At 34.6% G+C, this 14,800-nt stretch overlaps 1 protein-coding gene across 2 annotated transcripts in view; it reads right to left on the minus strand.

The window, feature by feature from the left end:
• The window catches only part of aff2 (ALF transcription elongation factor 2), a 97,668-nt gene that overhangs the window by 30,436 nt on the left and 52,432 nt on the right, over positions 1 to 14,800 (minus strand). For both annotated transcript variants that reach the window (XM_087798951.1, XM_087798950.1), the window contains exons 6-10: positions 13,139 to 13,225; positions 11,331 to 11,364; positions 10,971 to 11,031; positions 7,585 to 7,639; positions 2,481 to 2,518 (exon numbers count right to left, since the gene is read on the minus strand). In XM_087798951.1, coding sequence (XP_087655077.1) covers positions 2,481 to 2,518; positions 7,585 to 7,639; positions 10,971 to 11,031; positions 11,331 to 11,364; positions 13,139 to 13,225 — 275 coding nt within the window. The remainder of the gene's footprint in view (positions 1 to 2,480; positions 2,519 to 7,584; positions 7,640 to 10,970; positions 11,032 to 11,330; positions 11,365 to 13,138; positions 13,226 to 14,800) is intronic.

The raw sequence follows: 14,800 nt of genomic DNA on the forward strand, positions 1-14,800 counted from the left end.
AATGATTTATTAGTATTAGTATTAGTTGCATTGTTTGCACAGTATACCTATTAAACATATTGAAAACAATAATAATAAAAAAAACATAAAACAAAGAAAAATAATAACAGATAATAATCCTAATACAATACAAATCATAAAGTAAACTGATTTATCATGTTTATAGAATAACTGAGAACACAATATGGACTTTTTTTTGTATGCTTTTGAAAATGATCATCAGGTAAAGAGCAAGAATGATGTTTGCCTTTGAATGATTCCTTTTAAAGACATGCCCTCATTTATCAACTGATATATATAATCCTCAACCCCAGTGATTTCAACTACATTCAGAGCAAAGCAATAATTTAATTTGACACATCTAACTGAGCGTGTTGAACATTCCATCATAGTCCACACTGACACTCCACCAATGACTAGTTTGGATGCTTGTGCTCACACTTCTGCAATAATGTATTATTGAATTAATCTAATGAATTCATGAAATAACAACTTCAAGGTCAATATGATGAAAGATGGAGAAAATGCAGGGAGGCACTTTTTTTTTCTCCACTGTTACACAACACTGGGTGATGGCTGGGGAGGTGTGTGAGTGTGTTATCCTCCGTTAGGGATATAGCAAGTAGATTGCTCGCAGCATCTTTAGTCCCAGCGTACTGAGCGAGTGTATGTGTGGAGGTGTTTGGTAGACTACTCTGCAGAGTGAACAGGCTCATTAGTGCTAGCAGAGGAACACATGGCCCGAGGCACACAGACACACTCGCTATCGCTCCCTTTTGTGTATCTCTGTGAAACACATGCACACACTGGAGCTGGCGCACACACACATTTGTCTGCACCCGGACTGGAATAGTAATGTCCCTGTGCCCTCATTGCTATGCGCCGGTTCCAAAATCTCAATGAAAAAACGATCCTTCCTGCCAAACAAAAGTCAAATAATTTTGAAAAATGCTGTTGACATTTTATCCTCCAAGAATATTCCGATTGTAAAACAGAGATAGAAGACGACCTGATCCCACACAACTCTCATTAGCTAGAGTTTAAAGGCCAAAATTATGATAGAAAACATTCCGTCCACATAACTTAACCAAAAAAATGAGTCGATGAAGCGATCAATACAGGTACTGATATAAATGTAAATATATATTAACATCTATCTATTTCTCAAGATGTACTTTTTTGTGTTTGTTTTCAGTATGTCACAGAATCAGAATCAGAATCAGAATCAGAAAACCTTTATTAGTCCCGCGAGGGGAAATTCGGTTTAACAGCAGCAAGAGAAATGAAACACCCAGAAATAGAAACGAGAAATAAAATCTAAATGGAATAAAAGATAAATCTGCGCTATATAATATTTACACAATCATATTTACATAAATAACAAGAGGTGCAGTCACACTTGATATTCTGACTTGATCTTAGGTATGGAGTGTTTCAGAAAGTATTTCATTAAATGATTGATTATCCTGTGAATGAAAATGAAGAAAACATTTTGTATTTCGTTATTTGTTTAGTAGAAGTCTTGAAATGTATAAATTGATGAATGAAAGTTCATAAATATAATTCAAAATCAAGTTCATTCTTGAATACATTCAAAAATGCAATAATCCTATTTTCATTGTATTGTTATGTACAGTATATCATAATGTGCTTCGTTTCCATTATTGTTTAATTGAGTATTCACCCCTTTACTTTTATTTTTTCAAAGCTCTCTATGTTCAATTATACTTTGGAAGAACATTTCAAATAATAGTTAGTAAGTAAGTAAGTAATTTTTATTTGTATAGCGCTTTTCCAGACCAGGGTCACAAAGCGCTTAAACAATCAAAACAATATTCAAAAAAGTACATATTTTAAAGATCAAGATAAAACTGTTAACACAACAGGAGTTCCAGAAAATCAAGGAAAAGCCTGAACAAATAGAAATGTCTTAAGATGTTTCTTAAAGGAGTATAGGCCAGATTCATAAGAATTTTAAACATGTTCAGAAAAACTGCATGGTTGTGATTTCACAGTTTTGCCGTTACCTTGCGCTTCTGTAGTACATTCGTTTGGGAGACAAGTACGTTTCTGGTGTTATCTTTCTGGGAAGTTGAAAAAGTCTCTCAGTACTACATATAAAAACACTGTCTCTGACCAACTACTATAAAGCAGTTTGGTTGTCATGCGGACACTCGCAGACGCTCTTAGTGTGTCATCCAAATATAGCAACGTACTAAAGAGAACTTCTAAAATAACAGCAAGAGTTTAAATCTATGGTTTAGAACTGCAAAACTAAACCAATCATAAAGGGAAATTAATAATGTCAAAATGTTACACATTGTTAATTTAATTTGCACTATAAATTGTTGAAATGAATTAAATAAAGTGGAAGAAACTATTAGCATCTATCATCAACAATATCCATCTTAAATGTAACATTTTTTGTTTGAACAGGAATCAACTGAACATCTGTAAGAAAATAAAATCATAAAACTTACCTGAGTGCTGTGGTCCTTGACTTGGTTTTGTCAGACACCTACCGAGACAAAACAAACCAATTTTATTTCATCTGAAAAGCATCATTAACATCCTTTTTCTTAAAAAACATATAACTCATTTGAATTGTAATATTTTATCCCAATTATCTCTGCATCAAAGTTTCTGTTCTAGGGAATTTCTGGATTAATTGTGACAGCTCGAGTATTTGAAAATATTGACACACACTACAGATGATTAGCTTTTAAAGCACACATGTGGTTTCACATTGATCCTGTACATTCCAGCATATCCTGATTTCAATTCTAGAGTTCTACTTATAAAAGAAAGCGTAGTAAATGAGTTCTTTAAGACACACATTCTAAAAATCATGGCTGAGATCACTCCTGGCTAATGATGGTCTGATGAAGCTTCATGAAGCAATGCCATCCACTAGATGGCGGTCTCTGCACTATTTTCGTTTGTTTTGAACAACTGCTCTAATGAAACGTCCCATCATTTTTAAACTGATGGCGCCACCTACTGACCTCTAAACAACATGACACTGCTTCATGAAGCTTCATCAGCCCACAGACGAGCAAACATTCTCACGTTCTTTCCTTCAAGTGTCATCTTTCCTCTCATTAGGTTCTCCCCAGCTGCTGTCGTACACCGTGGCATCAGTTATAGGACGGTAAAATGATTCATGCAACATCTTGTAATTAGTTATGAGAGGACACATAAGGATGAGTGGCGTTCACAGCCTCCGGCTAGTTGTTTAATTCCGTAGCTCTGTGACTACGGACACCACAGGGGATTCTGATGGATCGATGCGTAGCTGTCAGATCTTTAGCCACGGTGCTGTTGAGAGGATTATGAAGAGGAAATGTTTGACTAGAATTGGACAACAGGCAACAATCCCCACACTATCTTCCAATGCAACCTGCTGCTTTAATGGCCCATGAAAATATTGAACCGCTTCAGCTCTCAGTCTCTGATTCATGTTCCTTTCTAAAAGCTGCTTTGTGACTCTTTCCACTGAGAGTTCGACGCCAGCAAAGTGTTTCACATCAAAACCTGGTGACACAATTAAGAGCAGTCTTGAACACCCACACACTGCCTTTACATCCCAACAATAAATCCCTGTAGTGATTATGTTCCAGGAATGAAACTGCTAAACTGGGTTAATATTCCCAGATATCTGATGCAAGTCTTGCAGACAAATTACGTTAAGTTACGAGGAGTTATACTTTCCCCTCTCAGATATGATACATTTAAAATTGACAATTCAAAATTGTTGGTTGTTCTTGCTTGTTTCCTGAAGTTCACACTGACCTGTCACATTTGATTTATTTCTCTTCAACATTGAACACTCATCTGAACTATGAAAACCGAGTCTAAAAAAGTATATACATATTTTTTGCTTTAAAACAAGTACAGGTACAAATCAATGTATTCAAATTTACAAGTCTAACTAGGCCCTACATCTGAGATGTAGTGACTAGATGCTAAATTAAATACATTGTAAGATTTTTAATTGTCAGACCCACCTCCTCCTAGTTGGAAAGAACGGTTATGTTAAACTGTATTTCGCATTTCACAGCAACTCTCTAAATAGACTTAACTCGCATGGAACCTATAGTTCATACCATCTAAATATTGAACTACCAACACTACCAGAATGTCCTTCAATAGAAAATAAATACATTTAAATACATTTGAAATGACATAATGAAGAAAGACAGGTGGAGGAGAGAAACCAGTAAGTTCAAGCTGATTATACGACTTAAAATAATCAGAAGGGGGCAAAATTATAGGATATAATGGCATATCTTATTGAAATTAAACCATTTTGGATGTTTAAGAGCAGGGGTCTGCAACCATTACCACTCAGAAAGCCATTCTAACTTGGTTTTTTGGTCAGCACAAATTTAAAATGATGTTATAACTAAAGTAATATACTACAATATACAGTGTTGTGCGTGTTACTTTTCCTTTAGGAAGATCAGTCTGAGACAAGTAAGGAAGGGATACAGTAGCTCATATTTGGCGCTATAGTGACAGTTTTTGTTGAAAAAGATGGCTACTCGTTTTTCATACACCATTGAAAAACACTACGAAACATTTAAATGAAATTACCACAATCATACCAGTACCTATTTTCAAAAAATCTCAGTGAGCCGCATCAGAGCCGACCCCTGTTTTAGAGGTTCCCCAGGCGCTCTTTGCTCTTCCTCACAATTAGAAAATAGACATTTTTGAAATCCCAACTTCTTATTATTGTATACATATGGTTTGAATATCATTTTTTGCCCCCTTCCCGTTGACCTGATCGAGTTGTCCACAGAATCTTGGGTGAGAGGTCAGAAGTCTACATGATCATTTTCAAACAATATTTTTAAGAATAAACAAACACAAACACACACTGAAAGACAGACGGACTATTTTATTAAAACAGATTATTATAAAATAGAATTAAAGTCATGATGCAGAGAAGGCATCAATCTTCTTAGGGTTTGATCATTTCCAACCATCAGACATATTGATCTTTAATTTGATGTCAAACTATCTCCAATCATACACATTTCATTTGTTAGAAGACGTTCAGAGGCTGAGGCTGCAGAGCTGAACCGGGAATTTCCAGGGAGAAGATGTGGCGAGACAAAGGGCAGGCAGCGGTAATTGGCTGTTTGTCTGTCAGTTTTTCAAGTCATTAGGAACATCTCTCTTCTTCTCCGTTTCTAGTTATCTCTTCTCCCACCCATCCATCCATTTCCTGCCCTTTATTTCAGTCCTTTCCTCTCCTTTGTCTTTGTGCCGGTTGCAAAAAACATATTCATCATAGCCTTCTGCTGGCTTCACAGCACTCTTTCACAGAATACTAACGACTGTGTGTGTGTGTGTGTGTGTCCCACTGCAGGAATGTGTGTAATACATGCAAGTGTCTGATTATAAATGTGTGTGTGTGTGTGTGTTTGACTTGAGGCTATATAAGCTTGATAATACACCATGCACTCATTTGCTATAAGCCTGTTAGCAGCATGCACACAAAAATAACATGATTTATCTCACACTCACTTCCTCTCCACTCTGCCTCCCTGTCTTTATCCTCTTTGTGTGCTCTGTCTTTGTCTCTCTCTGCTCTTCCTTCAGCCAAATGACTCGTCTCCTTTTCCCTTTAGTTTAGATTGGTCACACACTTATTTGAGACTTTTAAATTTGGAGTTCTCATAAACAAAGAATGCACAGTGTAATACAATAATGATGTTTACATCCATTTGTGTGTATCTCTAGGTAGGCTTTAAATTATGTATGTCCTTCAACACACTATGTAGTAGAAACTATATTTGTATGAGACTCATATGTGGAAAGTAAAATATAATATTATAAAAGATTTTTTACACCTTATCCAAAAAGTAAAAGCAAATATTAATAAAAACTATTAATTATGTATGAAATAAAAGAACATATTGTTTACATTTTACTTTGAAAAGTATATTTTGAGAAAAAACAACAACGATTTAACCTTTATTGAATATAAACGTAACAACGAAATTTACCTTTTAGTACGGTATGTTGGATCTTGTTTAAAAGATATCATCAGCTGTGTTAAAAAAGAAAACCCGTTTTATTTCCCAACTATAGTTGAAAAAGGTTATTTAGGAAAAACTGAATTCCAAGACGATCAATGAAGACAAACTATTGATAAGTGACTATAACGATGATGATACAAGTTGTTTAAATATCAAACCTTAATAAATGTTAATAAATATCAGCTCTATGTAAGATGTTTGATTTTTTGAGAATAATTATATGATGAGATTTATCAATGAATAGAATCATAAAACTAGTGTAAAATCATGTTGTTATCCAGCCTAAGACCAGGAGGCCACCAAAGTTGAAATATTATGCGACGGGAGTGAAACTGTGTTGCAACATGTTATCAAATCACAAGGACCGCTTAAAAGATGATGAAGGGAAATTGTTTTCAGCAAAAAATTGTTGTGGTATTTGAGTCTATTTGGGGATATTTCAATGCAATTTCAAATAATAACCACTAGACAACACGTTTCAAACTCAAGTCCGGAGGGACAAGTCTGGTTTGCTAAGGCATTTTACCTGGCCATCCTTGGATGGTTGCTCAAAAGCAAGTATATCAATGTTAATGTTGACATGGGAGCATATAAAGATGCCAGCGATCAAGATAAGATGAGACTTTCAACAACAGTAAAACTGCAGATGAGGGAAAGGAAATCTGATGGGAAGTAGACACTGTAAAAGAAAGTTGAGTGAGTATAAAAATTGTTCAGGCTGTGACCAAGAGTGCTCAAAGAATTTGGCGTTTGATACCCTTGAACTAGACAAAGGAGCAGAAAATAGAAAAGTTTGACAGATTAGATAAGACTAGTTACAGAGAACTAACTTCAAGTGACTTTGATTAATACCTTTTTTAATGACTTAATCTAACATTAATCCTATCTCAATAAAAATCCTCTTTAAAAGCATGTACAATGAAATAATAATAAATAAAAAAAAACTCTGTCAGCTGCCTTCTCAGAGCCGACTTGAAAAGAGCTGACATTGTTTATTTCTTGGTCTTTTAATGTCAAAAAAACACATTTTATAATTGTTTGTATGCCCAGGTGTACTGTGAGCCGTCATCATTTTAACAGGAAAACTGACATTTTGGTGGAATGAGCCAAGTCTGCAGTGGAAAGTACCATGATAGCTGGCCTGGTTAGTTACACAATGACTTGACTCCTATTGTAGGGTTCATAACAGTCATTGTCATTCATTTTTATTTTATTATATTATTATTGTATTAAAAAAAGAGTTTGCAATTTCATTCGAATAAACCCTTCTATGTATAAAAAAAATACGTATTGGTTTATGTCCTTTGAACAGTGTTGAGAGATACAGTTTTGCAGTAAAACATGGTCGGAATGTGTTCATGAATACTATCAATGGCACATCTATTACTGCTTATGGTTTTTATTGAATTACAATTCTCGTGCTCGGTGTCCTCTAGTCACCTCATAAAGAGATGATTATTTTTGATGACCTTCGTTAAAAAATGGGTTGAAAAGAAAAATCGTAACAAAAGGATTGGAGCGCAGGGACACTCACCTGTTGCCCGGCCTCGTCTTCATCACTGCTGATCTTCAGGTCATCCTCCAACATTCTGCACAGAGACACAGTAACAGTTGTTGTTGGAGCTGTGACCTTCTGTCAGCTCGCATTTGGATTGGCCTCTTTGTCATGAACATCAATTACCTTTGAGGAAACTGCCTGGCAAAAGTACAAATGACTCAGTGAGGGCAACAAGCGGAAGGACAGATGAGGAAAAAACACTAAAAACTACCAGATGCTCAGAAAGGACAGCCTGAAGACAAACTTCTACCTATTGATGTGCCGATGAAGCCTTATGAAGCAGTGTCATGTTAGAGGTCAGTAGGTGGCGCCATCAGTTTAAAAATGATGTGATGTTTCAAAATAGAACAGTTGTTAAAAACAAAGAAAAATAGTGCAGAGACCGCCATCTAGTGGACTCTGAGAATAATGACACTGCTTCATGAAGCTTCATCACACAACATACAATATACATAGAAGGTGCTTAAAGACCAACTTTAAATAAAACTTAATTAATGTTCTGTTTAGTGGTGCAAGAAATGTTTGGCCAAGTAATCATTGGAAAGTTATTAACCTGCAGTTAATTTTCATTTTGTGTGTGTGTGAGGAACTAATTGGTGCCATGAGGATTACTACTCGGCCTGCGTTCCTAGAGACTCAGAAATCGTATTAATAATTATTATTCTCTACGTCAACACTGGATGTGCTGCACAAAGCGAAAAAAGAAATGTCTTAAAACAATAACATTTTGTCAAATTATAAGAGTAAGTGAATGATCTCTCTGTCTTTGGTGAACACATTCTAAATTCTCAAGTCTTAGAACTGTTTGCATATATTTATATTGAAAAAGCCATCAAAACAAACAAAATTGCCTTCTACTTTGTTCCCCATCAGTTTCGTTTAAAACAATGCATCAGGAGAGCATGTACTGATTTACAAGTTCAAGTACAGATTTGATTCAGCTGTTCATTAGTGATTGGCATCAAGATGGGTTGTTTATAAATGTTTAATTCGTCTGCATGTATTTAATCTTCAAATAACGTACAATACATTATCCCCGTGCTGCTTTGACATACACACATGTGGCCACAAAAGATTGAAATCTGGAATCTGAAAAATATAGATTAAACTATATGATTGATGTTTGTTTGAGACTTGAGTAGTAACAGTATAGAATGAGTTTCAATCTCATTTTTCCTTCACATAAGTTACTAAGTAAGTAATTTTTATTTATATAGCGCTTTTCTAGACCAGGGTCACAAAGCGCTTAAACAATCAAAACAATATTCAATAAAGTATATATTTTAAAGGTCAAGATAAAACTGATAACACAACAGGAGTTCCAGAAAATCAAGGAAAAGCCTGAACATATAAAAACGTCTTAAGATGTTTCTTGAAGGAGTCAGTAGACTCCAGCAAACGGATTTAAAGAGTCATACACATGTAAAATCGTTGAATTCATTCACTATCAAACATTTTAAACTGTAGTAAACCAAATTATAAACTGCAATCATACATTTTATTATCTCTATTAAACAATTTTCAGCTGATCGGACAATATATTTTAAAAGATTGAAAAGTAATAAAAAAAAGATTCTGCCCTGTGTTTATACTTTAAAAAAAATTACAATCAACATATAATTAACTTTATAATAACATGTGTTTACTAATTATTAATGTTAGATAATGCTTACAACAATCATTACTCAAATAATCCTGTTGAGTATTTTAAAAATGAATTCTTAGATCTAAATGGTGTGAAAATAAAGTAAGTAAGCATGGTGGAACAGGATATTTCAGCCATTAAAGAGGGGCTCATGGTTCTATTGTATGCAAATATGACACACATCGTTTTTAACGTGCACTGGTCTCACCAGTACCGCCAACCGCCCAGACTACAGCAGGTGAACTTCATAAATACCTCACTGAAATTCTGTAATAAAAGAAAAGCTCAAAAGCATCTGTAGATTAGGAAGCAGAGAGCTGGTGATAAATGTGCTAATAGCAGGGAATAATGCATTCGGATGAATTTAACAAGGTTCAAATGGAGAGAAAGCTGAGCGTAGCAAGACTATGGCGAGAGGGATGAACAAAAAGATGGCCAGCACATATGGAAATTTGATGAGATGCCTTGTGTTGTCCGTCACTATGAAAAATAATCTCTATAAAAGGAAACGTGCTTGGAAAAAAGAAAGTTATAGTTGGTACTAATGGAAAGAAAAGGAGTGTATTGAAAATAAAATCGATCTCTATTGATCCAAAATACATTAAACAAAATCGTAACACAGGGGATCATCACATAAAGAGAGACATGGAGATCAACAGATAAAGGTCTGAGTTAGGATTGCTGGATCCGTCTGTCCAGGTTTCCAAGGGTCATAAACAATTCTTCAATAAATTAATTGAATTTTCACAAAAAATACAATTCTACCATAATTAATTTTATAGTATTTGACCAGCGATTTAGTCATAAATATAATTTTATTTTGGACATGACACTTTTTGTTCCAATGTAAATAAAAGCTCAGAAATGTTTTTTTTTCCATGATGACGTCTCTTGCTCTTTTTTATTTTTATTTTTTGGGAGACAGGTGTGTCATTTGGGGTCCAAAAAAAAGCAGATATTATAAGTCTCAATTTTCTAAATAGTCTTGATGATGTGAAAGTGAAATACCAACTATAAATGACCAATATGTAAACTCTAAAACAGTGTTTATTGAGCCCTCTAATGTCGGGAATCTTAAAGCTGCATTTACTTGTGTGTTTTGTTAACAAAACATGATAAAGGCTCTTTTCCTGGTAACTTCAAAAGGTCTCTCAGTACTTCACATGAAAACACTGTGTTTGACCCACAGTTTGGTTCTCACGTTAAAATTAATACAGAAAATCTAATAAGTGAAATGATAACATGTTACGTACTGTTGCTAAACGACAAGGCCAAGGAACTGATTATTTGATATTTCACTACTTTTCTAGGCATTAATACAAGAAAAGGTTATTGTGTTGTGGCACACTGGCAGTAAGTAAGTAAGTAGGTAAGTAATATTTATTTATATAGCGCTTTTCGAGACCAGGGTCACAAAGTGAGACCAACCACTGGACAACAATATGTGGGATGTGGATTCATTTAAGTGACCGTTTCCTCTTGTGCGTGTCAACAGTACACCAGCCAGGTCTTTTCACACTCTCATGAATCCTGCGCTACAGCTCTGAGTGAAGTGCAGAGACGCTGCAACTCACTCCCGGCTCACATTAAATTAATGTAGCTGCACTTTCCCGCACAGATTCACACAGTCTTTATGACTCCTGCTGGTGGTGAGTCTCACTCAAGAGACATGCATCAACACATAGTGTGTGTGTGCTTGAGCGTGTGTTTCACTCACGACTTCTGCGGTGCATTTGATGATTTCGTCGACAGCTTGTTGACTGCCACCGAACCTCGCTCTGCAACACGGAAAAAGACAATCAAATGCTAGAACTTGAAATTATTCAGAGATAACAGTCAAAAATGTAAAATATACACAACTCCATCCATCCATCTACTATATAAAACAAAAAAAAAGATCAAGAAATGCTTCAAAACTGTTGAATCTCGCAAGGTCGTAATGTATTTCGATAAATGTTTGTGACATTTGACTTGTGGAATAACTTCTCACAGCAGCGAGCAGTGGGTTGTGGTGTCTCGATGGTGTTAATTAGCCTTGAGGCCTTTTATTCGCGAGCGCAGATGCCGGGAAACTTACTCTGACTGTAGCCCGAGGTCACATGCTGCGACTCCTGGAGAGAGGAAGAGATGTGGAGAATAAATAAATGAATGAAGCTCTATTGATTCTGTTTTTCAGCTACAAAAGTTGTGGACCAACTAGTTGCTGAAAAAAAAGAGGAAAAAAAAAAAAGTTGTTTCCTTGATCAAATATAAATCATTGGACAGAAAGACTTCAAGAGTCAACTTTTATTTGGCATTAGTAAAATGTCTGACACTGTTCGACTCAGAGTTATACATTTAAAAACGAGGAAAACAAAAAGCCCGGCCATGAGAGGTCTTATCTTGCTCTTTTCGGTTGGCTCTGAAATGAACTTGGACCCGATTTGAATCTAGTACATTTGTTTGAATAATGAGTCTGTTTTTATGTACAGGAGGAAACAACCAACTGTGGATCATTATTAGTGTCTTTTTTCAAGTTTACTCGATCAATAAGTGCCAGTAAGCTATATTCATGTGCTAATGAGTGCTAAATACAACTTTCAAACAAAATGTTTTCATTTTTACTTTTTCAAAGACCAATCTGGCTTTAGGCAAATTATACATATTCCAGATATAACGTCAAAGGGGTACATATGTATTCAAAAGGAGTATTTTATTAGGGTAGGTTCTGTATATTATTCTGGAGAAAATGTAAGGATTTTGACCAAATTCATGTTCAAATGTCCTAAAAACAATTGGTAACAGGATAACTATCTGTTATAACTAGTAATAACATTTTGTAGATAATTTATAACACTAATTTATTTATTAACTGTATAGATAACAGATAATTAATAAACATTTAGTTGCTAAGTTTTAAACAACTTGCTAACTGTTATTACCAAACAATTCATACACAGTGGAGTTAATCAGGATGACTTTGGCTCTGCTACATGACTTTCATGATATTATGTCATTAGGTATTTTAATTAACTCTATTAAGAAAAATATGTGATTCTGAGTTCAAATGTCAGGCATTTGTCATCGGCATGTTTTTATATAATAGACCTCTACTCGTAAATCATATCAATGGCGAATAAAAATAGTTGGACCCAGAAAAAATTGAAGTATCGCGCAGCACAAAACTTCACTGTGTTGTATGCAAATCTAAATGAGTTTTTATTTCCTGAGTGTGTGTAAAGTGTTACATAACAGTCAGTGATTACAAAACTATCTTTGAAGACATAGTTGGACATTTCTGTCAGAATTAGATTCTCGTCAAGATTCTTATTTTTAAAGAGCTCAGAGCAGTTCAACAGCAAATCGCTATGATCAGAGCGATTTTTTCTGATCATGATCACATTTTATTTCATCCTCCTTAAATACAAATACAAATGATTAAAAAAGAAATCGCTTAAATGTACAATTTGTAGCTGTATTTGTCACTTGTTATTACTATGAAAGTCAATAACATGTTGCTAGAAACTTCCCCCGTTAATCCAGCTGAAAAAATGTAATATAATATATAATTCACCAAAATTCTCCCATTTTATATATTTCCATAAACAATATTTCATATTTTTTAAATGGAAAAATGATCACTGATCAGTTTTTAGTGTCCTTGTGTTTCAACAATTTAAAGTATAATTTATATAGTAAAAAAACATTTCTTTTAAAACTTACATATTAATATTTTTTATCATTTTGAGGTTTAAATCTAAACACTTCCACATTACAATACAATTTTTGCTTATTCATATTATAGACGTTATTATGATTATTCTCTCTGATCCAAATTCGAAGAATCAAATGATTAAAGATTGAAAATCTTCAAGAACAGATGTGACAAGAAATATGTAAACCAACCTTGGTTGGAATAGGGAACTTGGTTTGCTCAGCTTTTCCAGGAGTGTGTATGGCAGTGAGAGGAGGAGGCCATGAGTGAGTCATCTCCTAAGAAAAAACAAAAGAAAAACACATCCCAGGAGTCATTTAAACCTTCTAAACTGGGAGAACTACAGATCGCTTAAGGCTTAAAAAAAAACGTGTTTTATTTCATTTCTGTGCGGTTTGTATATTCTGTCCATGCATAGATTCAGTCCAGATACTCAGTGTCTGTGTTTGCCTCATGACAGGTTGTGGACTAGTTCAGGTTGTTCCCTTGCTGAATGAATGTTTCATTAGATTTTTTTGATAAATAAAACAAACAACTGGAGTATATTTTCAATTTTTTTTGTTTGCAATTGACTATTCGGGGAGGGCTTTAATCAAGGTATCACTTCTGCAACACATTTTTAACAGTCATTTATTATGTTTTAATTCTAGTCAAGTGGTGAGAATTGGATACACACACCAACACAGCGCCTAAGGTCAGATGGTCAGACTACTGGAGACATTACATCTCTGTCATACGTCTCATGTGAGGCTCCTCTGGATGTGGTGACTCATCCACTGACTCATGTGTGGTTGTTGGCCTGTGCATAAGAGTTGTGTGACGCAACAACATTGAAGGCTGCGAGTTTTGGCTCCACAGCAAGTGGGATCTGTTTCCTGGCAACAGTGACATCATCACATGCTCACGAGGAGTCTGTCAGTGTTTTGATATACGATACTCCTGCTGATGTGTGACCTGAACACCTTTATAAACTGTCAAGCAAGTTTGTTGGTGTCTGATCACAGCAAGGTGTTTAGTAGTGATGGGCTGATGAACTTCATGAAGCAGTGTCATGTTGTTAAGAGGTCAGTAGGTGACGCCCTCCGTTAAAAAATGATGTTACATTAGAATAGTTGTTCAAAACAAATTAAAATAGTGTAGAGACCGCCATGTAGTGAACTCTGAATATAATGACACTGCTTCAAGAAGCTTAATCAGACCATCACAAGTGTTTAGATTTATTATCAGAGGGTATCTTAAATAAACAAATGTGTTTGTAGATCATAAACAGAAACATTGTTGATTGAATAATTGAAAGTAGTATTAACATGGAAAATAATTTAAAATGTATAATATGCACAGGAAGTTAATTTTAGGTGACATTTAAACAAAAATACTAAATATTTACTGAGGATTGTAGCGCTTGTTATTGTATTCTATGATCTTCACTTTTTGTGTTTGGGTTCGTCATTGAAATATATGTATATGTACATATATATGTATATGAGTATATGTATATATATGTTCTATTTAAAATTTAAGTTTAATCGAGTTTCATTATCTTTTATACATATTAAGAACTATGATGTGGTGACATTAATTATTATTTTTTTTAAATATACAGTATATCAGTATCTCAAGATATTTGGGTCTCAAGATATTTGTTTCTAACTAATCAGCATTTTATATTTCAAATAGATTTTTTTTAACCTGCTTACTTATACGGCGATATTAATTTTCGCCAATAACTGGGAGTAATAAGAAGTACAGAGGAGAATATAGTTCTTTTGATAAAGTACCTCTTATGTAGCAGCAAACACTAGCAGAGCGTTCCATTTGTCATTGACACCTTGTTGTTATTATCGAAAATATTT

Source organism: Callionymus lyra, chromosome 9 (assembly GCF_982586985.1).
Source record: "Callionymus lyra chromosome 9, fCalLyr1.hap1.1, whole genome shotgun sequence".
Taxonomy (NCBI): Eukaryota; Metazoa; Chordata; class Actinopteri; order Syngnathiformes; family Callionymidae; genus Callionymus; species Callionymus lyra.